The 27,497-nt window shown below is 49.7% G+C and overlaps 2 protein-coding genes across 3 annotated transcripts in view; one reads left to right on the top strand and one right to left on the bottom strand.

Moving 5' to 3' along the window:
* Positions 1–6,553: 6,553 nt before the first annotated feature.
* On the bottom strand, positions 6,554–11,143 carry CSTL1 (cystatin like 1). Its single transcript, XM_021077857.2, has 4 exons — positions 11,101–11,143; positions 10,042–10,356; positions 7,375–7,488; positions 6,554–6,671 (listed from the first exon to the last, which is right to left on the bottom strand). Exons 2-4 carry the CDS (start codon positions 10,255–10,257, stop codon positions 6,588–6,590), a joined length of 414 nt encoding a protein of 137 aa, XP_020933516.1. The 5' UTR covers positions 10,258–10,356; positions 11,101–11,143; the 3' UTR covers positions 6,554–6,587.
* A 6,939-nt stretch (positions 11,144–18,082) lies between these two features.
* Positions 18,083–27,497, top strand: part of NAPB (NSF attachment protein beta) — a 34,773-nt gene continuing 25,358 nt past the window's right edge. For both annotated transcript variants that reach the window (XM_085004624.1, XM_003134297.5), the window contains exon 1: positions 18,083–18,213. Coding sequence is in view for 1 of the 2 variants with exons in the window: in XM_003134297.5 (XP_003134345.2) it covers positions 18,116–18,213 (98 nt within the window). In the remaining variant the exon portion in view is untranslated. The remainder of the gene's footprint in view (positions 18,214–27,497) is intronic.

Below are 27,497 nucleotides of genomic sequence, written 5' to 3'. Positions count from 1 at the left end.
TGCTTTGAATGCTTCTGGTTCCACTCTTTTCCCCCTAATTCTTCAGCCCCCAGTAATATGATCTGAGTGTCTCCTGGGGCCCAGATGAGGTGATGTGTGGAATTCTTGGCCTTGCAGCCCTTTCCTTCATGATAGCAGAGCTTATTAAACCTCATCCTCACGTCAAGTAGAACTCTTTAGATTTTAAAAAGAAAAGATGAGAGAGTTCCCATTGTGGCGCAGCAGGAACGAATCCGACTAGTATCCATGAGGATGCAGGTTCGATCCCTGGCCCCACTCGGTGGGTCAGGGATCCAGCGTTGCCATGAGCTGTGGTGTCAGTTGCAGACTCAGCTTGGATCCCGTGTTGCTGTGGCTGTGGTGTAGGCCAGCAGCTACAGCTCCGATTGGACCCCTAGCGTGGGAATTTCCACATGCCGCGGGGGCGGCCCTAAAAAGCAAAATCAATCAATGGATCAATAAAATGAGGAGAAGAGAAAAAGGAGGCAAATGAGGAAAGATGCTCCCATTACTTGGCTGAACAGCTAAGAGATATTGGCAGGAACGCCTGTTGTGATGTCTTCTTTGCCCAAAGTGGGAAATAGGGGACAAAGGGAAGAGTGACAATGGTCACAGAAAAGAGCAGGGCCTCTTTTCTAACGAGAGTTAGGACGAGAGGCAGGCCCTGTCGTTGCAGACAAGCGCACTCTCTGGTATCAACGACAGAATGAGACTCACAACCCAGCATCAGCAACCATGGACCACAGCAGGTGTCCTCCCAGACAGATTCCCCTCCCAGAATGGGCAAAGAGCATGTGGGCCCCTGTGGGACGCAATCCAGGGCTATGAGGCCCGTTTACACTGCCCAGACAGACCCATCACATAACTTCCTCCAGGACACGAAGAGAAGCTGGGGACGCGCCATTAAAGGGGCGCCCTTTCCTGGGATGTCACATCAGCAGTGAGGAACAAGCACCCCCACAGCAGTTTGCTCCGGTATTTCCCACCACACCCCCAGGCTCACTTCCTCCGTGTGGTCTCAGATGGCTCCAGCAGATCATGGGCACATCAGCCCTCATTCCCACCCAGCAGGGAAAGGACGACCTGTTCCCAAGGGATCAGGCAAAGGCCCTGGGGTTTAATACTGCTGGAGAATTCTGGGGACTCTGGGGAAACACACATGCTTGCATGGCGCCCACCCACCTGCAGAGAGGGGGCCCAGGGCATTTCTCCAACAGCCCTGGCCAATTGCAGGCTGCAGGGTGGCCCCCCAATGGTACTGACTCCCAGGAACCTCCAGCCTGGGGTGGCTCAAGGTTGGAGCAAGCACCTGGGCCTTCAGGACCACCAGTGCTGGCATTGTCGGGGACTGGAGCTGGTGCACAGAAAGGTGAGGTGAGAGGACACAGGCGGAATCCTGGGGGGGCACCGCATAGGCAAACTGTGAGCCGAGGTGACAGCAACCACCACATCCCCAGCTGCAGAAGCCAGAGCTCCGGGAGGACAATTTTTTCAACTTTTCTATTCCAAATCTCGGGAGTCCTCAAGGGCCCAGTTTCAGGGGAGGCTCCGTGAGAGCCTTACCACTAACTCTCTGGGAAACGCTCACCTGAGCTTCCTCAGCTTCAAATGAGCATGACAGGACCTGTCTCGAGAGAGCGCTGTAAAGATGAAAGATGCTCCTGCATGGAGGTTGCTTAACACAATGCCCAACACACAGCAAATATTCCAGGAAACATGACTGACCAGTGAGAGTGCAGGCTGGGGTGGCTGTCTTTTAATACTGACCAGCCATGCTGTGCTCCTGGCATGTTGGCTTCTCATCTGGAAGCATGGAAAGAATAAAGGGAAAGGGGAACATTTCTGCTCATTGGTCTTGGATTTCTCAGCCTAGTGTGTCCTTGAATTTTTATTTTGAAACAATTGTAATTCATAGGAAGTTACAAAAACAGTACGGGGCAGAGTTCCCGTCGTGGCACAGTGGTTAATGAATCCGACTAGGAACCATGAGTTTGCATGGTTCCTTTGCTCAGTGGGTTAAGGATTCAGCCTTGCTGTGAGCTGTGATGTAGGTTGCAGACGCGGCTTGGATCCTGTGTTGCTGTGGCTTTGGCGTAGGTCGGCGGCTACAGCTCTGATTCAACCCCTAGCCTGGGAACCTCCATGTGGCGCAGGAGCGGCCAAAGAAATGGCAAAAAAAAAAAAAAAAAAAAAGACAAAAAAAAAATATATATATATAAAACAGTATGGGACATCTCCTGTACCCTTCCTCTTGCTCCCCCTATGGTGACACCCTTGTGATTCCAAAAAAATATCACAAGCAGGAAACTGATGTTGGCAAACCGTACACGGATGTCCTTCTGCCACGTGTGTAGGTTTGTGCGGCCACAGCCAGGAAGTCATCCTTGATTTCCCTCCACAGTCATACCCCTCCCTTTACCATCTCAGACTCCCAGCAACCACCGATTCATTCTCCACGTCTAGAACTGTGCCAATTCAAGCATGTTGTGTGGGTGGGATCATAGAGTGTGACCTCGGGGGATCCATCCCAGGTGTTTCAGGCATCAGTAGTTTGGTCCTTTTAACTGCTGAGCAGTGTCCACGGTGTACTCAGTACCATGGCCTAACTCCTTACCCATGGTGGGTATTGGTTGCTTTCAAGTTTGGAGCTTCTGTGAACAAGTGTGTAAGATTTAGGTGTGGACTTAAGTTTTCGTTTCTCTAGGTTAAATGCCCAGGAATGCGATTGCTGCGTTCTATGGTAATGTATATTTTAGGATTCTTTTTTTTTTTTTTAAATAAACTGCCAAACTGTCTTTTAGAACGGGTATATGGTAATGTTTCTCTCTAGTCCCAGCGACAGTCTTTGCTCTGAGACCAGCTTTGTCTGATGTTAATAAACGATCTCCCGCTTTCAATTCATGTTTGCAAAATAGAACTTTTTTTACCCCTGTGCTTTTTTTTTCTTCTTCAAGGGCTGCATTGCAGCATATGGAAGTTCCCACACTTGGGGTCGAGTCAGAGATGCAGCTGCTGACCTATGCCACAGCCACAGCAACATAGGATCTGAGCCGCGTAGGTGACCTACACCACAGCTCACAGTGATGCTGGATCCCCAACCCAATTAGCAAGGCCAGGGATTGAACCCGCATCCTCATGGATACTAGTCGGATTTGTTTCCGCTGAGCCACGACAGGAATTCCCTACCCCTATACTTTCAACCTACCTATACCACTAGATTTGAAGGAAGTTTTCTGTAGGGTACCTATAGTTGGGTCACTTTTTAAAATCCACTCTATGGATCTCTCTTTTAATTGGCTTGTACACATAGTTTGTATACACCATTCCTGCAGCTATTGAGAGGGCTTAAAGTCTACTTTACTATTTGGTCTGTTCTCTGTTCTGCTTTTTCTATCTGTTTTCAGTCTTCTTCCTGTGAGTTTCTTGAACATTTTTTTTTCTTTTATGGCCGCACCTGCAGCATAGGGAAGTTCCTGGGCGAGGGGTCAAATCAGAGCTGCAGCTGCCGGCCTAGACCACAGCCACAGAAATGCCAGTTTGAGCAGAATCTTGGACCTACACAGCAGCTTGCAGCAATGCAGGATCATTAACCCACTGAGCCAGGCCAGGGATGGAACCCACATCTGCACAGAGTCAGTGTCAGGCCCTTAACCCTCTAAGCTATAGCAGGAACTCCCTTGAACATTTTTTGAAATTCCACTTGCATGTGTCTGTACTGTTTGAGTGCATCTCTGCATAGCTTTTCAGGGGCAGGTCCAGACATTACGTCATGCGCAAAGAACTCACTGGTGCCCTGGCACCAATATTCCACCAGTTTGAGAGAAGGGTAGAAAGTTGGCCTTCCTTTGCATTCCGTTTCTAAAAGTTCAGCCAACAGGCCAGACTGGGGATCTGGACAGGTTACTGTCCGTGGCTCCTCACCTGTGACATAGAGGTAAGCTGCTGTCTCATGGGTTGTCACACTGATCAAATGAGGTCATGAGGCAGCAGGCAGCGAGAGGCCCCCAGGCAGACCCCAGGAGACACCAGATTTGCAAAACTGGTGGCTTCCAGTTTCCCTCTTTTTTTGCACAAGAATTGCATTACCTTTAACCCTTCATCTCCATCTTCCCTCTGGGTCAGGCCCCTTGGACAAAGTTTTGACTGAGATGGTGGGACTGGTCCCCAGGGAGGACACCAGCTGGCCTTGATTTCAGGGAAACAGCAGTGGGGCACAGCTTCAAGTGAGAGCTTGTTTCTTGACCCAGAGATCAACCCCTGGCCATGGTGGTGAGAGCACCAAGTCTATGGTGAGACCATGAGAATGAGTAGCTAGAGTCTGGGCCCCAGTTCTTGTCTGCTTTGGGGAAAAAAAAAATGGAGTTTGACAAAGAGATAGAAGGTAAAGAGATAAGCCAGGGATTTATTAGAGAAGCAGAGTTTCTGCAGACAGACCACAGGCAACCTCAGAGAGAGCCGTGCCTTTGGGAAATTTAAATCATTTGTTGGAGGGGAGTCTTCCTGTGTCTGTCTTCCTCTGGCCAATCATCATGCTTTGGCCCTGTATCTGTTCTGTCTCAGGGCCCTCCCCCATGTGTGGGCATCTTTGAGCAGAGATGCATTCCTGGGCAGGGAGTGCTGGGAGATTGAGAGCACCTCTTATGGGGCAGTGCCCCCTTCCTTCTGACCTGAGGAGCTTTTCTCTGAAGGTGTAGCTAGCGTCTCTCTGACCCCAAGAACGAGAAGTATGTGGCCTCCTTATTTTTTGCCCATTCAGCACTTAGCCCCTCCCTGCGCCTGTGATTAGCGTTATCTCAACTTGTCCGCAGGAGACAGAGTCCAGGTATTCATTCTGCCCCCGTGATTATTTCTATCTCAAAGCATAAACTGGAGGAGTTCCCACTGTGGTGCAGCAGAAACAAATCCGACTAGGAACCACGAGGTTGCGGGTTCCATCCCTGGTCTTGCTCAGTGGGTTAAGGATCCAGGGTTGCCGTGAGCTGTGGTGTACGTCACAGATGTGGCTCGGATCCTGCATTGCTGTAGCTGTGGCATGGGCTGGCAGCTGTAGCTCCAATTTGGCCCCTCGCTTGGGAACCTTCATGTGCCACAGGTGTGGCACATGAAGCAAAAAAAGAAGCAAAAAAAAGAAGCAAAAAAAAAAAAAAAAAAAGAAAGCATAAACTGGAGGCTGCTTGTCACTGTCTAGCCTGGTGCCCATCTCTCTCCTGCTTTGTCTGGGTAGGGAGGGCGGGGGACTTAGCCCACACGCTCCCCAGCTGTGGTCTGGGGTTACCTTCTCTGCTCAGCCATGCATCCCATGAGGGGGGGACACCGTGGGTCTCACTCCACCAGCAGTGAGCCTGTGAGAAACTCAAAAAAGACCCCCATGGTCAACCCAAGACTGTGTCCTGGGAAAGACCCCTGGTCAAGTAGTCCTTGCCTGGAGGCTAGGAACTGGAGAGTAAACAGTCCCAACAGGGGTAGAAAACTTTCTCTAAATGAAAAGAGGGCCTCGCTGGATGTCTACTGTCTGTATAAATGATGGCATTTATTCTGAGCACCTGCTTTCTTTCAAAGAAGCTGAAATTTCAGTCCATGATGGGCAAAGGGTGCCTATGTGACCAGTTTCAGTGAGACCCCAGGACACTGATTCTCCAGGGAGCTGTCCCAGGAGGGACCCTGGAATCCTGGGCCTGGTTTCCAGGGAACTTCTCCCCACAACCTGCTCCCTTTGCTGACTTTGGGCTGTGTCCTTCACTGTGATGCTCAGAGCCCTGAGTACGCCTGCACACCCTCCCAGTCCTAGGAGCCTCCTGATGAATCCCTGAACCTCGGGGTAGGCTTGGGGCCCCTGACACACTCACAAGGACAGGTGTCTGTCATGGAGTTGCACATGTGAAGAAGAAACTGGGCTCTACAAGCTCAGGCCAGAGTCAGGATGTGCCTGAATCTTTTTTTTTTTTTTTTTTTTTTTTTTGGTCTCTTTGCCTTTTTCTAGGGCCGTTCCCACGGCATATGGAGGTTCCCAGGCTAGGGGTTGAATCGGAGCTGTAGCCGCCAGCCTACACCAGAGCCACAGCAATGCGGGATCCAAGCCGCGTCTGCAACCTACACCAGAGCTCACCGCAACGCTGGATCCTTAACCCACTGAGTGAGGCCAGGGATTGAACCCACAACCTCATGGTTCCTAGTCGGATTCATTAACCACTGCGCCACGATGGGAACTCCAGGATGTGCCTGAATCATGAAAAGCTTAGAGACATGGACTGGAGGTAGAAAACCATACAAGTTCCCCCAAAGAGTTAATGACCTTTTGCACCAGCACCTAAACTGTGCAGGCCGCCTAAAGACCATTGAACACATGCATGAGTGTGTGAGTACAGGTGTGTGAGGGTGTGTGAGCCTCCTTGTGGGTGTGAGTGAGCCTGTGTATGAGTGTGAGTGTGAGCCTGTGTGTGGGTGTGAATCTGCCTGTGAATGTGGACATGGGAGTGGGAGTGAGTGTGTCTGGAGACCCTGACACACCAGGATGTTTCTGATGCTACAACACAAAGCACACGGCAGGCCTGGCCAAGGTTCCATCAAGGATCTTTGCACAAATGCACCTAGGCCTCCAGGCAGGAGTTGTTCCAGAGCTGGTAGTGGTTTATCCAGGGCACAGTGTACACCAAAAAGTCACAAATGAAACTCTGTGGCAGGAGAGAGAAAACAGACAATCAGCCTTCAGGGAGAGATTTTTTAAGGTGACAAAAATTCCTGCCTCCCACCAGGCCCCAGTCTGGGGTGTCTAAACCTTTGCCGAGATGGAGCTCTGAGCACATGGGTGAGACCAGATCTGTTCACTGTCATGTACTGGGGATCAGGGGTGGCTGGACAGCATGGGAATGTCACCACGGTCTCCCCTGCCAGCCCCTGGGAACCTGGAGCAGGCACACCTGGAGAGCTGGCCCCACCCAGTCCTCCTGCACCTGCGCCAGACACAGGGCAAGACCCTCGGGACTGGCAGCTCGAGAAGTGCTGCAGGAGAGACCATGAAGAGGGAAGAAGTTGGGAGACAAGGAGGCCACTGGACAATCCACAGTGACCTGGGGGCACAGACCCAGACCAGACAAGGTCCCAAGGAAAGTAAAGCCACTTCCACTTGAGGGCTGGAGAGTGGGTCAGACAGGCAAGCAGTCTGGCACCCAGAGGCCTGTGGCCAGGGCTGTGCCTGCTCTGGGTGGGGAGACACCCAATTAGAGGGCTTCCCTTCCCCGTCCCCCCTGCCCTGTCACCTCTGGGGAGGTCAGGGCTGTGCCCACACAGCACCCCAGACACCCAGTCACCGCTTTCCTTATTGAATGTTCACTTCCCCCTCGAGTGGAGCCCCTTTGCAGATGCCGCAGCACACACCTTCTGCAGCTTTTTCTTGCTCTGAAAGGGGCATGAGAGGTTGTTCGTGATATTCCTCTTGCACTTGGTCCGTCCAATCTTCACAGAGACCAGGTATTCCACGCCCGTTGTCAGCTACCGACAAGTAAAGGCTGTTTTGACTTCAGGTGTCCAGTTGCTGATGCTCTCCAGAAGCAGCTGGCCGGAGAGTGAAGCCCCAGGACCACCATCCCATCCTGGAGCTCAGCCTCCTCCCCTCCAGGCTGGAGGATGCAGAGTAGCGCCCAATCGGTGCCCAGGGCATGCGAAGCTTGGTCCCTGCTCTGGACCAGCTTCTCTGCTGCAGTCACAGGTGCCTTCTCACCTGTCTCCCTCACATCCTCGGGACCAGGGAGGCAACAGTGAGCTTGGCAGCCTCCTGTGCCCCATGGTTGGCACAGTCGTCCTCAGAACACACACACAGAGCTGAATCCAGGCCCTTGTCCTGCCTCCCTCTCCTCACCCCCCAGCAAATTTGAAGACAGCAGCTCAGTGCCACAGCTCACAGCCTGGGTGCAGGGACTGAGCTGGTCTGAGCAAGCTCCTGCCTGCTGCTGCTGTAGGCTCAAGCCTCCCTCCTCTCTCTCCTGTGGAGGGCACCCTGGCATGTGTCCCCTGAATGCACAGCACAGATTGTCAAATGGCTTACTAACCACGAATGATGGCAGGTTTTAGCAAAATGCAGGGAACATAGCCTGAAGCAGCCTCGGAGGCAGCCAAGTGAGAGAGGACAGTAACTGCTTTGTCCCTGAGTTTTGTCTCCTACCAGCTGTCGCCTGGGCCAGTCCCCCCACCCTCTGTGCTGTGTCTCCATTTCCTCCTCTAAAATGGGCAGAGTGGTGCCAATTTCTTCCCGGGTGTGTGCTGGTGTGGACAGAACCACAGAGAGTGCGCCGGGGCTAGTCCCTGCTGGTCCTCTTATTCTCAGGTCCACATGGAGGCCACCAAGACTGAAGGGGCAAAACTGCAAAGCCCTTGGTGGCAGGAAGCTCCCCCCCTCAACAGGGAAACTCTGCAGATGGGCCCCAGGTGAGTATGCCTGCTGGGGAGGGAAGAGGCTGCAAAGTTCCCAGGCATTATGCCAAACCAGTGAGAGGCAGGGCACTCTCTGGGGTGGTGACAGAGGGGGAGGCCCTCGTACTGCCCCCTGGAGGACAGCACCCCCAGAAAACCTCAGGGCAGAGCAGCAGGATGTGGGGCCTGGGGGCAGGATTGTCCTGGTTCCTGCATCCCCTGGAAGGACCTCAGGATGCAGGCTCCTGGCTCCTCGCTAGAGGACAGCGGGCTCCATCCAGGGATGCTGAGGTTTCACATGGGAAGTAGGAGGAAACTAAAACACTGGCCATAAGTATCACGGACTCTTCTTTGTGCACAGTGTCTCCTTAGTCATTGTTAGATGTGCTTGCTAAATAACAATAGGAACAATCATGATCATACAAATTCATGGGTGTGGCTTCTGCCCACTTTGCAGGTGAGGGAACGGGCCTGGAGGCAATGGGTAGCCCTTGACCAAGATCCCACAGTTAGGAGAAGCCGGGTGTCACACCCAGAAGGGGGACTGTGGCCCTGCAGAGATGCCTCCGTTTCCCCTCCTGTGCCCTCTGTGAGGTCATGAGGCAGCAGGTGCCCCAGGTCACCCAGCTACCCAGGGCACATCCACTCTGTTCACTAATCCATGACATGACTTCAAAAGTTGGCCCATAAACACTTGTTTCAGCTGTTACTGATAACGGACTAGACTTGGGTTCCACCTTCTCCCCAGAGACTGATCGGGAGAAAAGGCCAACTTGGGCAGAATTTGGTGAACGGTTGCCACCTTGTGGCCATGTCACCCAATATCCTGGGCTCCGTGGCCAACCTGCAGGAAGAGCAAGTGACTCAAACGGACAGGAGGACAGGACACAGTCTGCACCGCATGGGGCCTTAGTGCCACAAGGACACTGCCCTGCCCCCCGGGGTTCTGTGCCTGCTGCCTGCCCTTTCACCAGAGCCCTTTCCTCCTGGTTAGTCATTTTTTCCAAATCCAGTTAGGTAAACGGAGATACATCATTTCCTCTGCCCAAACCTACGTAGTTTACCATCTAACCTTGAGGACAGGATGGGCCAACAAAAGTGGGATTTAAACAATTGTCCTTTCCTCTAGTATCTTTCAATCAGTCTTTTTCAGAAAAACTTTATGTGTAAAACAAAAAGAGAGAGCGTGTGGTTAAAGCCTATCCCCCACCCACCTCCCCGAAACACCCGCTATGGGGTCCCAGGTTCGGAAGACACAGCTGGGAAGTCCAGACTGGGGCCTTACAACCCTGGACGTGGAAAAACACCTCTGGGGGAAACAGAAGACATTTGCAATTTGCCAAACAAGAAGGATAATAAATGAAACAAGACCATCCTCATTTGCTATCCCCCCGGCAGGACCTAATTTCTGAATGAAAGCAAGTTTCCTCCAGGAGCAGCAGCTGAGAAGCTCAGGGACTGTTTCTGCTCAGGTGAGAGGAGCAGCGTTAGGTTCCCGCGGCCCCCGTGTCTGGGGCTCAGGCAGCTCTGGGTCTGAGCCTAGAAGCTGCCGCATCCCCACCTCCCGGGGAAACCCTACCTGATCCTCCCTGGGAGCCCACGGGGACCCTCGAGGCCCTGCCCACCTGCTCTCACCTGCACCTGACTGCGCAGCAGCTTGTCCACACGGAACAGGTAGGAGTCATTGCTGTTATTGTTGAAGGTCTCCATGAAGAAGTTGAGCGTGGAGTTCACGTTCTTCCAGCTCATGGACTGCTGGAAGCCGCTCCACCCTTGAAATTGACCCAGTCTGACCGCCAGGGCCAGGGCCACCAGCAGCAGCAGCGGGTTCCCCCAGCGTCCAGCTCCCATCTCTGCACCGTGCCTTCCAGGTAGAAAGGTGCCACCACGACTGCTCACCCACTGACAGTGCGGTCCTCGCCTGCACAGGCTTCTCAAGGAGACTCCTGCCTGTGGTCACACAGAGACTGAGACCCCAGCCCCTTCCTTCTGGGGCCCACGATCTGGCCAAAGGCCCCACTGGGGAAATCTCCCTCACGGCATCTTGACCCACCAATAGGTCGTTCACCTTTTATACCCACCGAGTTTTTGTTTTTTGGGGTTTGGTTTTTTTTTTTTTTTTTTTTTTTTTTGGTCTTTTTGCCACTTCTTGGGCCGCTCCCGCAGCATATGGAGGCCCCAGGCTAGGGGTTGAATTGGAGCTATAGCCGCTGGCCTACACCACAGCCACAGTGACGTGGGATCTGAGCTGCGTCTGTGACCTATACCACAGCTCACGGCAACGCCAGATCCTTAACCCACTGAGCAAGGCCAGGGATCGAACCTGCAACCTCATGGTTCCTAGCCAGATTCATTAACCACTGAGCCACGACGGGAACTCCGACACCCCCTGGGTTTTTGGGGGACTATAGGAAGTGGCGTTTCTAAACACCTGCCAGAGCAGGCGAGCTCCTCCCCCTGCCCTCACCCCTGGTGGGGAAGAGAGCCCCAAAAATAGACTCCACGGGCAGTAAGAACTGGTGCCTTGGTGGGGTTCAGGGAGCTACAAAGAGATACTGTCTGAACTGGGATACAAGGCGTCAGGGACCTGGAACAGGGTCTGACACATTCTACTTATCTACGGTGGGCTCAGCCCTCCCGCTCAACCATCATCTGTTCCTGTGTTTCCTCTAGAGACTGGCTCTTTTTACTCACCTGCCACTCACTCACTGCAGAGTCCTGCCTGCTGGATCCCACTATGCCTGCAGGCCAGGCTCTACTTCTTGCTATCTGGTGTGGCCCCAGAGCTTTGTGAGGTAACCCTAGCCTTTCTGTGAGGGAAGGATGAGCTGTAGGCCTTATGCAGAAATGGGTCCTGCAGGCCCTGAGGGCGAGGTATTAGGAACGGGATATTTTCCCTCTCTCTATTTTTTATTTTATTTATTTATTTATTTACTTTTTAGGGCTGCACCTGCAGCATATGGAAGTTCCCAGGCTAGGGGTCAAATCAGAGCTGCAGCTGCTGGCCTACACCACAGCCACAGCAACTCCTGATCTGAGTGACATCTGTGACCTACACCACAGCTCATGGCTGCCAGATCCTTAACCCACTGAGCAAGGCCAAGGATTGAACCCACATCCTCTCAGATACTAGTCGGAATCGTAACTGCTGAGCTACAGTGGGAACTCCCACCTCTCCCTCTTGGAGGCTTGGGCTCGGCCTAAGAATTCAATGGACCGAAGGCAGATTAACAGGAGACAAGCATACAGATTTTAGGGGCTTATCACACATAAACAAGAGAATGAAGACACAGAGAAGTGACCAGAGAAGGTGGTGTCTGTACTTTGCAGACAAAGACAACGTAAATCTGTGAAACATTAACAGGGGGGTTTGGGTTTGGGGTGCTCAGTGGTGAAGGGGTCACAGGTTAGTTCGCACAGCCTTCCCGGCGGCAGCAGAAGGACGTGGCTGACCTTGGCTGGAGGTGCCAGCTGGTGCTGCGAGCAGGCGAGCAGCAGAGGGCCAGCAGGGAGGAGGCAGCGCTCCAGAAGGCGTGGAGCCACACCACCCCAAAGGGCCCAGGGGACGTTTTCTTTCCAGACTGAGAAGGTCAGAGAGGTCACAGGGGCCAACCAGTCTGTCTCCATGGGCCTTCCCCCTGGGGACCGAGGTGGCAGGTTTGTCACAGGCTGCTGTCCTCGTGCAGCTTTGTCCATGCAACTGCAGCTTGGGTTTACCAGCACTGAGGCAGGTGACTCCACTTAAACAGCCACAAGGCCCCATCCTGAAAGCAAAGAGAAGGCCCCCAGCTCCGCAGGCCAATGGCCTCCTGCCCCTGTCCCTGGCTGTCCTTCTGTGGAGGGACACTGTTCCCCCGAGGCAATGAGCAGCAACAGCCCAAGAGGGCCAGGACTTTGCTGTGACCTTTGAGGCTTCAGGTTCCAGTCCTTCGCCCGTGTTTTCTGTTTGGTTATTTGCCTTCCATTGGTTTGGAGAATGTCTTTACCCTTAATGATTATTCTTTTAGGGTTTACATACTGCAAATGTCTTTGGCTGGGTTGTGGTTTTTGTCTTTTGAGTTATGCTAAGCAGGTGAAAATAAATCTTTAATCTTAATGGAGTGAATGTATTGATTTTTTTCTCTTATAGTTTGCACTTTTGATGTCTATTTAGGAAATCAAGGTCATAAAACTGCTTTCCTGTCTTTGCACTTAAAACTTCTTAAAGTTTAAAGTTTAGCATTTCACATCGATATCCACAACCATCAGGGTTTGTTTGTTTTTTTTTTTCACGGTGTGTTTGCTAATGCTTTATTCAGAATTTTTGTATCCATGTACATATGTGAGCTTGGCCTCAAACTGTCCCTTCTCACACTGGCCCTTTCTGATCTGGTTTCAAGGTTATATCAGCTTCAGACACCGAACTGGGGAGGTTATCTGTCAGGGTCCCTGCAGTCAAAAGGACACACTGGCAACAGCAGGTTTATTTACACTTCTACCTACAGTGCTGCAGGGGCAAGTGTGCCTGGGGACAGTGCCGTCATCGGCTGCAGGATGATGGGACCTTCAGCTGGCCACCCAGTCAGTGGACCAGGGACCAATGCAATGATGTCTCTCACCTTCTGTCCTTCACCTCAGGCTGGGCACCTCGCTGGCCAAACACCACAGGAAGTCCGAAGCCATGGCCCCCTAGTGGAGCCTGTGCAGGTCAGCATCACAGGCTGACCACACCACAGGGATGGGTGATGAGCCAACAGCCATGGGGAGGTGGCCCTGCCTTCGTTCTGCAGAAGTGATGGATGTTCGCTTTTCTGTCCATGTCCTTTAGGGGTTGGGAAAGAGCGATCCTATGATCTGCTTCACTTTGTTGTCTCTACCCAGCTCCCAGTATGGCTGGATCTCGTCATTCCAGGTACTTCTGTCCTATCAAGTGACCACAAACCTGAATTAACAGAGACTGAACCATCGCCCCCCAGGGAAACGCAGGCTTGCTTCCCATGAGTGTCTGATCACATTTTGTCAACCCTTCAGTAGGTAACCTTCTTGTATGTGACAGATATGGTTGTATTTGGCATGTTGCAAACGTGTTAATGCTGACTCATGGCCAACAGCCCTGGAACTCCTGCCTGAACAAAGCTACCCCAATACCCGTGTTTGCTCTAGAGGACAGGGCCCAGGCTTCTTGCCTCAGGACCAGACAGCACTTCAGCACTGTGCTTGGGGGCTGATTTAAAAAGCAAAATTGCCAACAGAATGTACAAACATTTTAAAAACATGGCACTAAGTGAGAAAGACACATTCGCAAAATGAGGGCAGAGCGTGGCCTTGTCCTTGTGTGCATCACGCACGCCAGTGTCTCCTGCTCTGCACCCTGGAAATAGTCTTTAAATTCTGTCTTTAATGCTGCACAAAGTTTAGAAGCCCAACATCATCAGTGTGTGGAGAACAGTCAATGTCATTAATTCACTACTTCAATGGCTTGCTTCCTTTCTTCCCTCCCTCTAAAGGGGGCCCTGGCCAGGGCTGGGACCAATTGCCTCTGAGCCACTCATGCTGCAGTGGGAACTGAGGCCAGATGCCCATGGAGGAGGTGGCTGGAGCAGGGAGAGCTTCTTGGGACCCCCAGTTTGGGGACTATCAGTGCGACCTGAGTGGATCAGGGTGGGGACAGGCTCCCTGGAACGTGCGGTAATTAAAGCTTCTGCACAGCTCCGAGCGATGTGCTCCCAGGAAGCAGAAGCACCGCCTGGGAGCCTTGGAGACCAGGTCTAAGGCAGCATGGCTGCTGCCTGGGTCCCCCCCCACACCCGCCCCCACGCTCCCCCCCACCCCCAGCATCTGGTGGCCCTGGCCACCGTGTGTGTCCAGAGAGCCTGCGAGCAGCCCTCGGCTGCCGTGGCCACATGTGTCTCCCCAGTCCAGGCACTAGGTGGGCAGGAAGTCAACTGCAGCTCTAGCTACACCCTCATGCACACCCCGCGTGAAAACCCCCGGCAGCTGGAGAGCGCCACAACCACAGGGGACCATAGTGACCAAGTTTGAAATGGAAACCAGGGCCCACTGGGTGACCCACAGGTGAGAAAGCCAGCTGATGATCTGGTAACCAGCAGGGGGTCTTCTGGTCCTCAGCTATCCCGCTGGTGTCTTCCCACAGGTAGACCCGGGACAAGGACTCTAGCAGAAGCAGGGATGTGGGCAAAGGGCAGGAAGGAGCCTGTAGAGGGTGCAGAACAAGCAACCTTCTCCTGTGGGCAAGGGAGTGCCCCCCACTGGGGGTTCCAGGAAGGGGTGTGGGTGGGGCTGCAAGTCTTGTCCAGCCTCCACACTGAAGAAAGAGCCTGGAGTCAGTGCCACAGACCTCAGTGGTTTAGTGGATGAGGGATCTTATAGGTCTAAAGCAAGGTCCTGGGGCCCCGGGGAGGGCAAGACCCTGCAGCTTTGCTCCTGGGGGGAGAGGGAAATTACCAGATATGAGGGGTGGTGCAGACTCCCAAGGAGACCAGCAAGGGCCACGCCCCTCACTACCGCTTTGATAAGCTGTTTGGGTGAAGATGTTATGGTTTAAAGATTAGAACAGGATCCTACTGTGGTTCAGGGTTAATGAACCAGACTAAGAACCATGAGGACTTGGGTTTGATCCCTGGCCTTGCTCAGTGGGTTAAGGACCTGGTGTTGCCGTGAGCTGTGGTGTAGGTCACAGACACAGCTCAGATCACACCTTGCTGTGGCTGTGGTGTAGGCCAGCAGCTGTAGCTCCGATTTCACCCCTAGCCTGGGAACTTCCATATACCATGGGTGTGGCCCTAAAAAGACACACACACACACAAAAGACTAGAATAGTCACTAGCTGGGGCCGGTTGGGGGGTGGGGGCAAGCACCTAGGTAGTTACTGATTAGGCTCTGTGATTGGGGGAAGGTCAGTCACGTGAATGGTGTGTAGGTTAGGTGGGCGCTGGCCCAGCAGGGGGCATACAGAGAGCAAGAGCACAGTCATCTTGGGGGAGCCTGATCACCAGAGGGGGTAGAATGTTCCTCAGCTGTCCCCCTCCCGCGAGGGGTCACTCATTGAGGGCTGCTCCCAGGAGGCAAAGAGGCATGAATTCCCCTATGAATGAGATTAATTACTGGTTGGGGGTGGGGGAGTTGCAGGGCTCAGCATTCAAGCAGAGCAGGCTGAAGGCCAGAGAGAACCACCAGGAGGACAGCAGGCACAGGAAGATTAAGAGCTAGTCATGGTCAGAAGTTTCCCACTGATTCCAGAACCAGAGGTGACACTATGTGAGCTGTACCTGGCAGCTGCGCTGAGTCACTGAGCCATCAGAGCACCCCCCCACAAGGCCCCTGCATTGGTGCCTGCTGCCCTTCTCCCCAGGTGCCAGCTGATGCAGAACCCCATGCTGTTCCCCCTCTGCCCATATGCAGACACCACGCCTAACCCTAACCTTAATCCTGCAGGTTCTACCTGGTTCTGCCTCCTTTGGGGGAAGCTCTCCCTTTCCTGCTCCATCTTCTCAGAAATTCTGAAGCCTTCTTCCTCTTTCATCCCCAGTGTCCAGAGCCGCTGAGAGACAAGATGTGTCAGTCCAGTGCTGTCCACTAGAATTTTGGGCAGTGACAAAATATTCTCTGTCAGTGTGGCCTGATATGGTAGCCATCAGCTACCTGTGGCTACTGAGCAGTTGAAATGTGGCTAGTATGACCGGGGATGATATCTACACTTTACTTCATATTATTTGCTCTAAATGTATGTGGCCACTGTCCTGGTTGGCATGGGGGCTGGGGGGCATGGGTCCTTTGGATCTACTGCAGGGTCTCGGCATCCCCTTCCCTGGTCCACACGGGAGCAGGTCTCCTCCTCCCTCCCTCCTGCTTGGAGCATCCCCCTCTGTCCCTCTGGTCAGGGTTGGTCCCGGTTAACTCTGGGAGGTCTGTCCCTCTGCCAGCTACCTCCCCTCACCCAGCTCTGGAAGAATAAAACACGCTGTGAACACAGCAATGAAGGTAGGAGGTTTTTCTCCCACTGCGGTGTGGACTGTGGGGGAGGGTGGGAGTGCCCATGAGAAGGAAGAGAATGAGGGAAATACCCAGAAACACCAACAATGTCAGGATGCACCCCTGCCACCCATAACTGCAGCCTCTAGAGTAGAGAAGGCAGCCCACTCCCTCCTCCTCAGCTGACTGTATGCTTGAAACTCTGAAACTGTAGGCTCAAGAGTGGTGGACTTCTTAAACATACCCTTCCTAGACTCCAACTCCAGGAAACCCTGATGTAGAGATGGGGGCTTGGAGAGCAGTATTTCTCGGAGTCCCTGCCCTAAGGCAGCTTTGGCAACTGCTTTAATCAACACACTGTTGTTGCACTTGGAGTTTTTGACCTGAACCCCTCCACTAATCCCCATAGACTTCTCAAAGGCTCATGTTCTCTGCTTCTCAAAGGTTCATGTCCACGGCTTACACGTTTCTTTTTTTTCACTCCTGTGTTCACTGCCGCCTCTAATTTCCTGCCTCCTTCTTCCCCAATACTGCTCCAAATTAGCTCTTTGAAGTCAGAATAACAGATGCAGTGAAAGTAAATAAACTCTGGGATCTGAAGCTCCCTTCAGTCTGGAGTGCCTGCACTGCAAGCTCTGCAACATTTGCTTTAGTGACCTTTCTTTCTAGGAGTTTGGCCCTTCTTGCCTTTCTCTCAAGACAGCTTCATTTTCTTAAATGTATTTTGTGTGCCAGTGCCCACAGTGTATTTATTAATAGTTTGAAATTGTCACAAGTTCTCATTTGGCAGTGGTTTTCATATTTGCTTCACCACCTCTGCTTTAGCATTGCCAAATGTAAATGGTCTAGACTTTGTATGAAAAAATAACTCCCTCTGGGACAGTCCTGGAAGTTGCTGGCACACAATAGCCCCTATCTATGGATACCTCTCCTGGGAGATTCGAAGTCTTCCTGGCAGGGAGAATGGCTGTCCCAGAGGCCCACCCCACAATATGGCCAACATTATGTAAAGAGCAAGAGAGCTCAATTGCTCACATCCATTGAAAAGAATCCAGTCAATAAAAAGGGAGAATTATGCACATATTGCATATGTGCAAGTCTTCTATAGCCTAGGAAGAGACGCCTGACAGATCTAAACGCCTTGCTCTGGAGAAAAACATGGCTCTTCCTGCAGCTGTAGCTGGAGCGTGGGAAGATGGGCCAGTATCACAAGGTTTGTGCAGCTGCTTGGGTGGCCGCCTTACAGCGTGCTCTCAGAATGCAAGCGGTACAGTGGAGCTTTCCAGCCTGCCACCCGCCGTCTCCCGGTCCACGCCGTTATCCCGCGTCCCATCCATCCCGTTATCCCGTGTCCTCCCCGTCCATCCCCTGACCACGGTCGGTCGTGCTGGGCAGGGACTCCTGAACTAACGTGATGCTAGTGTTTGAGGCGGTCTTCCTTGGAAGCCGTGGGAACTTTTCCATTTCCCGCCTCCTTAAACTGTCAATACTCTCCTCGGTAGAGGGCCCTACAGAGGGTGAGGACCCCGGTCCCGAAGCCCCTGCCTCCAGCCGGCTCCGCGGCCTTCTGGGAGTTGTAGTGGACGCCTCGCACACTCCCGCCGCCAGGCCACCCCTCGGACTACAACTTCCGACAGGCTGCGCGCCGCGCCTGCGCGCCCCTCCGCTGCCAGAGGACGAGGCGCGGGAGACGCGTTCGGCTCGGGAGTAGCTTGTGGAGGCGGCCGCGGCTGTCGACATGGACAACGCAGGGAAGGAGCGAGAGGCGGTGCAGCTGATGGCGGAGGCCGAGAAACGAGTCAAGGCCTCCCACTCCTTCCTCCGCGGGCTCTTTGGGTGAGCGCCAGACCGCGCGGGTCCTGAGGGGAGGGTTTCCATTCCAGGAGGCGGCCCACACTTTACTCAGGGTCCCCGGGGCCTTCCACGCGCCCTTCAGGGGTCCCCTAGGATCCCCCGGGCACCCACAAGCCTTTGGGGACCACCGAGCTCCCCCCATCCCCCCCCACGCGCACGCCAGGAAGTCTCTCCACCCCCCGGCCCCGCCCCCACACACCCCAGGGATCCCCAAGGGCACTCTATAACCCCCCCCCACACGCCCTCCTGGGACCCTCTCGGCCACCCCGACACTCTCCAGGGATTCCCTAGGACCCTCAAGCGCGCACCCTCCCCGACCTGGCGTTCGTGGCCCTCCCCACCGCAGCCGCACGGGTTTGTTATTTCTCCACGCGTAGCTCAGGAGACCTGAGTGGGTGGAGGCGCTGGGAGGGTGGGCGGCGGGCTGGTGGTGGGGCCTAGCTTCCCGCATTCCACCACCCTGTGCCCGCGCCCCTTGCGCCAGGTACACATTTAATAAATACCCGTGGGAGGAACGAGTACGTTTTCTTCGTAGAAGGTTCATGTGAAACCCAGCCCAGGGCTTCCTACGGATTAAGGATAACGTAGCTCCTCTTTTAAGTCTGCGTCTTTGGGGAATCCCGTCCATTTTCAGTGATTCTTCTGTGCTTTCCTAGGGAAGGTCTTAAATTCGGACTTCCCAAAAAAGCAGAGCCTGCACTGACAGTTCTTGGACAGTAGAATATGTGAATGATTCAGCTGTTTAGGATGAGAGAGGCGGAAAATTCGTGGTGTTTTTCCGTTTTTCCCTTTGGAAAGGGAAAGATCCTCTGCGGGCACCCAGAGCAAGTTTTTATTCTGAGGAGGACCAGGGACCCATCCTTAACTGTTGCGCTATTAGACACAGGTTTATTTCAGTTTAGAACCTGCTCGTTTTGCCACCCTCGTTCTTTTGGTTGTAATACTTAATCGTTGTTGAGCATCTCCATGAAATGCTAACTGCAGGTTTCACGCAGTGCTGGAGTGCGGGGCTCAAAGGTACCAAAGGTCAGGTCCTCAAGACCTCTCAGGACATTTATCCCAGCTGGTTTCTCAATTTCTCAGGTGATGTGAAGTTTGGATTATAGCAGTGAATTATAAATTTATTCCCCCCTTAAAAGTTAGGACAGTACATAAGGAGCCACTGCTTCTTACTTGATGGGAACACCAAACAAGAGCTCCTTTCTCTGGTTCACAAAACAATTACAATTTATTCAGATAAAATTTAACCACATAGCACCTCATGCCTAGAGGCAGTCTTAATGGCTCAGCATCTCAAGTCTGCATGGGCTTCCCTGGATGAGAACCTGTAATTGGCAGGGGAAAAAGCCTCAGGCACTTGATGCTTCTCAGGGGAGTGCCCCTTTCTATGCGGAGATGTTGCGGTGCTGTTTTTGTCACACTAGGCCAAATCTTGAGCCAGTAATTCTAAAAGGATTTTGAAAAGGCTTTTTGTTTTTAGAGAAAGGTCTTTTTCCTCCTTGACTGTTGATCACCTGTTTCGTTGGCAGGCTTTGATCCTCACCTTCACACTCAGTTTGCAGGAAAGTCAGTGCATCCTAGGTTGGGCCTGGATCCAGCAGGTCAGTCTGTCATTCTTGCTTTGGGACCTGGGGCATGTTCATTAGCCCCTCTGTGCCTAAGTTTCCTCTGCTATAAAATAGGGGTCACAGAGATACCTCAGTGAGTGAAGGTTCCAGGAGTATATGCTTGTAAAACATTGAGAATCATTAAAGATGGAGACGGTGAAATATTCATTAGCATATTCATTAGAATTGTCAGGCCCAGTTATTTTCAAGGAAGCAGAGAGCCAGACAGATCAAGTGGCTTTGCCAGGATTTCAGAGGCAAAGACCTTATGGACCGGATCATCAGTCTTTTCATGATGTAAAATATTTGAAAGAGCTTTGCCCCATGTAAGTGGTACTTATACTACGGAGGACTGTGTGTTCAGTAATACTGGGCTCCAGAACAGCTTGGGGAAGATGCGTACTCAGTTCTCTGAGAGCTAATAGCATTATATAACTCCTTGAATCCAAAAACCAGGCCTGACTTTTCTGTTACTGTTGTGGGAAGAGTGATTCTGCACAGTGTTAGGTGTTTAGGATCTTACGTTACACCTGGCATCACTTGGAGCTGTCATCACCTTCTTAGGCGGGGGCACATGTCCCCCTGCCTCCCATCCCTCAGCCAAAGAATTCCCGGTCTGCTTGTTAAGCCACAGTGAACTCCATCTTCATGTCAGACTCCTCGGTAACACTCAGCCACAGAGTATCGAAGTATCACAAAGTCCATGTGCTTAAGAGCCAACAGTTGTGCTTTGAAGAGGGCAGTTGATGCTGCTTGGGACCAGGGCGGCCCTTACAAGGTGCCCAGCGGGCCACAGACCCCTCATCCCGGCTGCAGATTAAAACCTGATAGCAGTTGGTCCTCTTCACTCACTGTTGATACACCTCCTGCGCCAGTTTTGTGGCAATGCTGTATTCTCACTACTATTCTGTAGCGCTTCCTTTTTTGTTGCTTTCAGTAAAATTAGATGAAAACACGCATTATGTGTTCCGAGGAAAAGGCAGTCACACATTCTCCTATGTGTAAGATGCAAGTCCAAGCTTGTCTGCAAGATGTCAGTGTTCTCTGCATCCCCCTGCAGGAAGGGAGCTGTGGAGGGACGCAGCCGTCACAAGGAACCACTGTCATGGTGTCCTATCTGTCTGCTTGACTGCCACTTAAACAATGATGTGTTTTCGTAGTTGTGGAATTAAATTAAAACTTACTCTTCCACTGGCTTTGCATGGTATAGCAGAATTACCACCAAGAATTGTGTCTTGATTTCATTTGTTTCCAGAGATGAGCTGTTGAATTTTGTAGTTAATTGCAAATTCTAATTTAGCACCTTAATGAACTGCTGGTATGATTCTAAGCTGACCTGGGTCTGACAGTAAGATGGCTTTGCAGTTCTAAGGCCTCTCGCTCTCTCTTGTTACAGGAGAGCACTTGGGCATGCACTGGCAGCACACATGGAAGAGAGTGGCTTAAGACTGACCATGGAAAGATGTTCTGGATTATTGACACTGTCTTCTCTTGGTCTTGAGTGTTTCCAGGTTTCCAAGCTTGTAAAGGAGCCATAAATCTGGCAGTGTCAAAGTAGATTTCGTGAAAGCCCCTATAGGGCCTATTATCGTGAAATAGGTTGTGAGTCTGTCATTTCTCAGCTACTTGTGAAAATTGGGACTATTTCTTAAGCATCGTAGACCATTTTAATTATCAGTATTCTTCACTCAGCTGTATTTGGACAAAGACTGTGTTTAAATTTTGCCAAAATATGGTGGGAACATGTGACAGCATTTATAAAGCACTTGGGTCTGCCTCAGCACAGTAGATATTCAAGGAGTTCCTATCGTGGTGCAGTGGTTAACAAATCTGTCTAGGAACTATGAGGTTGCGGGTTCAATCTCTGGCCTCGCTCAGTGGGTTAAGGATCTGGCGTTGCTGTGTAGGTCGCAGATGTGGCTCGGATCTGGCATTGCTGTAGCTCTGGCGCTGGCCAGCGGCTACAGCTCTGATTCAACCCTTAGCCTGGGAACCTCCATATGCCAAGGGTACGGCCCTAAAAAGACAAAAAAAAAAAAAAAAAAAAAAAGAGATATTCAAATGCAGATTAAATTTTTTAAAAAATCATTAAGCTCAGATGACTTAGAGACAGGTGGTGTGGTACAAGAAATATATATGTATACTTATATATTTCTTCTGTAATAAGTAGGATAATCTGTATGTTGGATAACTATGTATTATATAATGTAAATTATATATGAACTATAATAATGTATACTAGTTTACACAAGAAGACCAAATACAGGTTCTAGCTTACTAGTGTGGTGACCTTGGCCAAGTAAATTATACTCAGAGCTTCTGTTTTTTCAGCTTTCAAATGGGCAGATTGATAGAGTTTGCTTGTCAGAGCTCTAAGTCTTGAATGAGGTGTCAGGATGCTTATTAAGCTGACAGAGCCCTGTTACCCTTAATTATTGTAATTGGTTTTCCAATTTTAGTGTCATGTTACAGTTTGTATATCAAATGATAAACTGTCACCAGATTGGCCTTTTTCTGTTTGCATTTTTGCAGCGTTCACCATATATTCTTGTTCTTGTGAGCAGTGCGAGGTACAGAGTTGGTTACAAGAGGTGGGGAGGCCCCAGGTGGCCTTGGCTCTGGGACAAAAACTCCTGGGGCATCTGCAGTGTTGGCTTGCTGTGGCCCAGTGCCTCCCCAGCACCAGGCAGCACGGCGGGCACTTGTGGGCAGCGTGGTATGTGATTGTTGGTGCAAATGCTGATTTGTTTTCTTTTACTCTTTTGTCCAATTTGAAGAGCAAAGACAACAAAGTGAGTGGAGTTCCACATTGCTTTCTTCTACATTTTCTTAAATATGTGTTTGCTGTAAATGTAGTAGCTCCATATGGTAGGAGAACTCGAGGAGTACAGAAGAGTTTCAGGTGAAAAGTAAAATTTTCCCCGAGTCTTCTCCTAAATCTTTCTCAGCAGAAGTAACTTTTTAACTTTCTTTGTGATTCTTCTGATGGTTACTACCATAATTCTAAATAAGTTTAGAAATCTTCTACCTGATTTATTGATTTTAGAGACTGTCTATCGATTGTGCTAAAAATGAAGAATCTAGCATTGCTTATGTGGCAGTGCATTTTCTCCTTTACCTCCTGATTTTAGTTAATTCTTAATCTTTAAGTATTATCTTCTATATGTAAATAACATTTAAACTTGTCATTCTACTTAAAAATTTTTTTTCAGATATTTTTCCTATTTCTGTGAGTCAATATAATGTCCAAACTAGGTTATTTTTGAGATTCTAAGAAACAGGTATAAACCAAGAGTGTCCATATAAACAGGACAGAGGATCGTTCTTGTTATAAAAGACTTTATAATCTGTTTTTATGCTTTCACTTTGCATTTATTTGATAAGATGATAAAAGCAGTAAAAACTTTTGTACCTTAAGAATTGCTGGTGAGGAGTTCCTGTTGTGGCTCACCAACTAGTATTCATGAGGATTTGGGTTCAATCCCTGGCCTCGCTCAGAGGGTTAAGGATCCGGTGTTGCTGCAAGCTGCAGTGTAGGTTGCAGATGAGGCTCGAATCTGGCATTGCTGTGGTTGTGATGTAGGCCAGCAGCTGCAGCTCTGATTCAGTCCTTAGCCTGGGAACCTTCATATGCCGTGGGTTCGACCCTAAAAAGGAAAAAAAGAAAAAAAAATTGCCATTGAGTGATACTTAAGAGTTTCCTGTAGGGTAACTTTTGGAAGTAGAATTTCAGAATGTTAATCATGTCTGTATTTGAATAGAGCTTATCATAAGTAATGGTAATTTAATTAAAATCTAACAAATTAATAGATCAGTACTCTCTTGGATTAAAAAAAAGATTTTTTTTTTCACAGTAAGGAACTGTCTGTCAGTTCTGGTTTAATGGTTGTTTTCATTAGGGATTGATTGAAGAGTTCAGTTTGGAAGGCCTATCCAACATCTGTGAGGTGAAGGTGACTTTCTCCATAGTTATTAGTATGTTAACTAATGAGTGTCCTCATTGAGCTGTTCTTGCACATCTTGAATAACCTCTAGATTGTAGTATATTATTTTTAATGGGTTATTGGATTTTGTTTTAAATATTTTATTTTGAATTCTATTTACAGCTCTTTTGTGTATAGTCTTACTCAAATGGAAGTACTGATGTCATAGGTGCCTCATAAAAATAATTTCTAAGTTTTTCTTCTTTCCTATGCTCTGGTGTTTAGAGTTTTAAATAGAATCCTCTTAGAGTGAAATCATCTCTGGCTTTTTGGTAGATATTTCTTTTATTAAAGAAATATAATTTCTGTTTTTCCTCTGGAATTCATAATGTTTAAACTTTCTGTCTCTACGGAGGTCAGTTTTGGTAAATTGTATTTTCCTAGGAAATTGTTCATTTTATCCAAGTTCTAAAATTTATTTGCAGATTTGTGCATAGTAGTCTTTTATGACTTTTTAAATGTTATTGCAGTAGTTATTTCCCTTGTTACTTTTATGTTTGTGCTTTTCCCCTTTTTTTTCTTTATTCTTTTGACTCTTTCTCTCCAAGTAACTAATATTTTGACTATGAGTTTTTTTTGTTTCCTGCCTTATTAATTTCTGTTTTTGCCTTTGTTGCTTTCTTTGTTTTTTTTCCCCTTGGCTTTTTGGGAGGTGGGCTGGTATTTAATCCATTATTTCTAATATTGCCCTAGTATTCATGGGTAAATTCTCCTTTAAAACTGTATTGCTGTTTTAATTGCATCCTATGGATCCTGATATATAGTGTTTTTATTTTAATGTATTTCATATTAGACCCAAGAGTTAATGAGGGATTTGTTCCAGGTAGTAGGTCCTTCTTTGAACATTACTAATTTATAGTTTTATCTCATTTTTATCAGGGAATTCACTGAGGTTTTCTTTGCCACCTAAGATATGAGTGGTCCTTGTGCCCTTGAGAAGAGGTGGGTTTCCTCTTATCAGAGTGTTTGACTTGATAGAGATCCTTGAGATCTGGTTACTGGTTATGTTGTCCAGGTCTTTCATGTCTGTGTTTGTTTTTTTGTCCACTTTACCTGTTTTGGACTGAAAGAGGTATGTTAATATCTCCTTTTATAGGTATCTCTCTGTCTTCTTGTGTTGTAGGATCTGCTTTGTAAAGGTGGCCGATGTGTTGTAGTACATAGGTATTCACAGCTAAAATAATTTCATTAAGAATTGTATCTGTATTATTTTTTCAATTTAAATTTTTTTTTTTTTTTTTTTTTTTTTTGGGCTTTTAGGACTGCACCTGCAGCATATGGAGGTTCCCAGGCTAGGGGTTGAATCGGAGCTACAGCAGCCAGCCTGCGCCGCAGCCATAGCAACGTGGGATCCGAGCTGTGTCTGCGACCTACACCACAGCTCACGGCAACACTGGATCCTTAACGCACTGAGCGAGGCCCGGGATCGAACCCGCATCCTCATGGATCCTAGTTGGGTTCGTTAACCACTGATCCACAAAGGGAACTCCATGAATTGTATCTTTAGCATTATGAAGTAAGTTTTTAAATTACGTTTGAGCCCAAATTCTACCTTGTCTGATGGCAGGATAACAATCCTGGCCTTCTTATTTGCGTTTGCCTGCTTTAGGGCTGTAGTGCATAAGAGGATTATATGATGCCTCTTGCCACGTGACAGATGTTGTTGTCTTGTCAAAAGCTGACTGACCTATTTGGTAAACTTTAACCATCTCTTTATCTTGAGGCTTCAGAGTAACTTTATTTTAGCTGTGTCTTTCATACTGAGTACAGAGTTGGGTTTTGTTTTGTGAGCACATCTAAAAATCTTCAGGGCATTTACATTATTGGTATGGCTGGTATATGGATGATTTTTAATTATAATGCTATTTCGTTGTATTTGTTAGGCACTGTTGACCCTTGAACACTGGGTTTGAATTGGGTGGTCCATGTATGTGCAGATATTTTTCAGTGATAAACACCCAGCACTGCCAGACCTGCAGGATCCAAGGCTGCGAGACGTGCATTCCGGAGGACTGGCTGTGAGGTGGACATGCATGCCCCAACCACACACCTTCATGGGTCAACTGTTTTATTTGCAGTGGTCTCTTTTCTTTGCTTTTTATTTAGGAAGTTTTGTATTTTTGTTTGCCTTTATGCCATGAACCTTTTTTAATACCGTTAGCTCCATTTCCTTGCTTAGGCACCTGGCATATCATCTGCTCTGGAAAACACCCATTACCTTCCTATGTGCAAGCCGATGTGTGTGTTCTACTTACCCCCATCTGGGCTGGGTGTGTCGGGGGAGGCTCAGTTGTGTGTACAGCTTCCTCGGCTTACACTAGGGTTGTGTCCCCACAAGCAAACACATCGCCAGTTGAAAATGCATTTACTATACCAACCTGCCTCACGTGCTCAGAACACGTATGTTAGCCTGCAGGTGAGCAAAGCCACCTAACACAAAGCCTGTTTGATAAAATGTCGAACATCTCGTGGAGTGTGTTGAGCATGGTACTGAAAGTGGGAAGCAGGCAGGCATCTGGGTCCAGGATGGTTGAGTGTGTATCAGTGGTGATGTGGCTGACTGCTAGCCCAGCTTGTGCCCCTGCCCAGCACGAGAGAGGACTCTACTGCCGGTCGCTAGGCCTGGAAGGATCAGCCAGCATTTGAAACCTGGTTTTATGGAACACGTGTCACTTTTGCACACCATCATGAAGTCAAAAAAACATGAATCAGACCATGATAAGTCAGAGACTGTCTACTTTGTCAGAACAAACTTGTCCGTGTTATTTTTCTGTACTCAGCCTGCCTTTTTTGGCGTTACATCTCTAATAAAGCATGTCCAGTCTGTTCTGTGCCCAGGCACCTCGTGGCTGGACGTTAGGGCCTTGCTTCTACCAGTACTGCGTATTGCATGGCTTGGCAGGCTGGATCTTGGCTCACACTTTTTTCCCTTGAGTTTCTTGACAGATGTTGTGCCTATGTTGTCTTGCCTCGTATGCTGCTGTTGAAGTCTGAGGCTCACCTGGTTTCCTCAGTTCTGTAAGTGACTGTGCTTTTTTGCCTGGAAGCCCAGAGGCCTTCCTGCTTATAAAATCTAATTTCTCACTAGGATGGGGCTTGCAGGAGACCGGGCTGGATTGGTTTCTCAGTACCTGATGGGCTTTTCAGGGTTTAGATCCAGATCTTTTGTTTCCATAATGTTTTCTGCAATTATGGTTTTAAATACATTTTGGTGTTTCTTTCACACACCCCTTTCAGGGACTCCTGTTAGGGGCTGTTGGCTCTTTGGCTGTCCCCTCTCCCTCTGATCCTCTTCCTCCTTTATCTCATGTGTATCCTCTTGGCAGTTTTCATTTTTCTCCTCAGTGTCCTAGAACCTGTTCTCCCTTAGATGTATTAGAGCTAAGATTCATTTCTAGATGATTTGGTCTCTTTCTGTCAGTCCTTCTAGACTTTGAAACAATTTGCTTTCTTCTTTGTTCAGTGCATGTAGAGGAGGAAAAACTGCCCCTTTTCTGTCACCCTGAAGGTCCTCCAGCAACACGAGGACATGAGTGCTCAGGGGACAGCTGAGTAGAGGACAGTGGAAGGTCACAGGTGCCAGGCAGCACACTGGGAAGCGGCCAGGACCAGGAGAAGGGGGCTCCAGGGGGTTCGTGGGAAGGAAGCTCTGTGTCTGTGGTTCTCATTTGCCTCC

Source organism: Sus scrofa, chromosome 17, assembly GCF_054392235.1.
Source record: "Sus scrofa isolate SSC_HxYL_T2T_F1_AM1 chromosome 17, Sscrofa_HxYL_maternal_Yorkshire_Landrace_v2.0, whole genome shotgun sequence".
Taxonomy (NCBI): domain Eukaryota; kingdom Metazoa; phylum Chordata; class Mammalia; order Artiodactyla; family Suidae; genus Sus; species Sus scrofa.
This window is presented reverse-complemented; position numbering and strand designations above follow the sequence as displayed.

What these genes read in the sequence shown, in the direction of transcription:
- CSTL1 (XM_021077857.2), bottom strand. Translation starts at nt 10,257, where the DNA reads ATGGGAGCTGGACGCTGGGGGAACCCGCTGCTGCTGCTGGTGGCCCTG. An exon ending in TGCTGCGCAGTCAGGTGCAG is followed by an intron (nt 7,489 to 10,041) that starts GTGAGAGCAGGT and finishes ACTTGTCGGTAG; the next exon opens with CTGACAACGGGCGTGGAATA. An exon ending in GCAAGAAAAAGCTGCAGAAG is followed by an intron (nt 6,672 to 7,374) that starts GTGTGTGCTGCG and finishes CTCCTGCCACAG; the next exon opens with AGTTTCATTTGTGACTTTTT.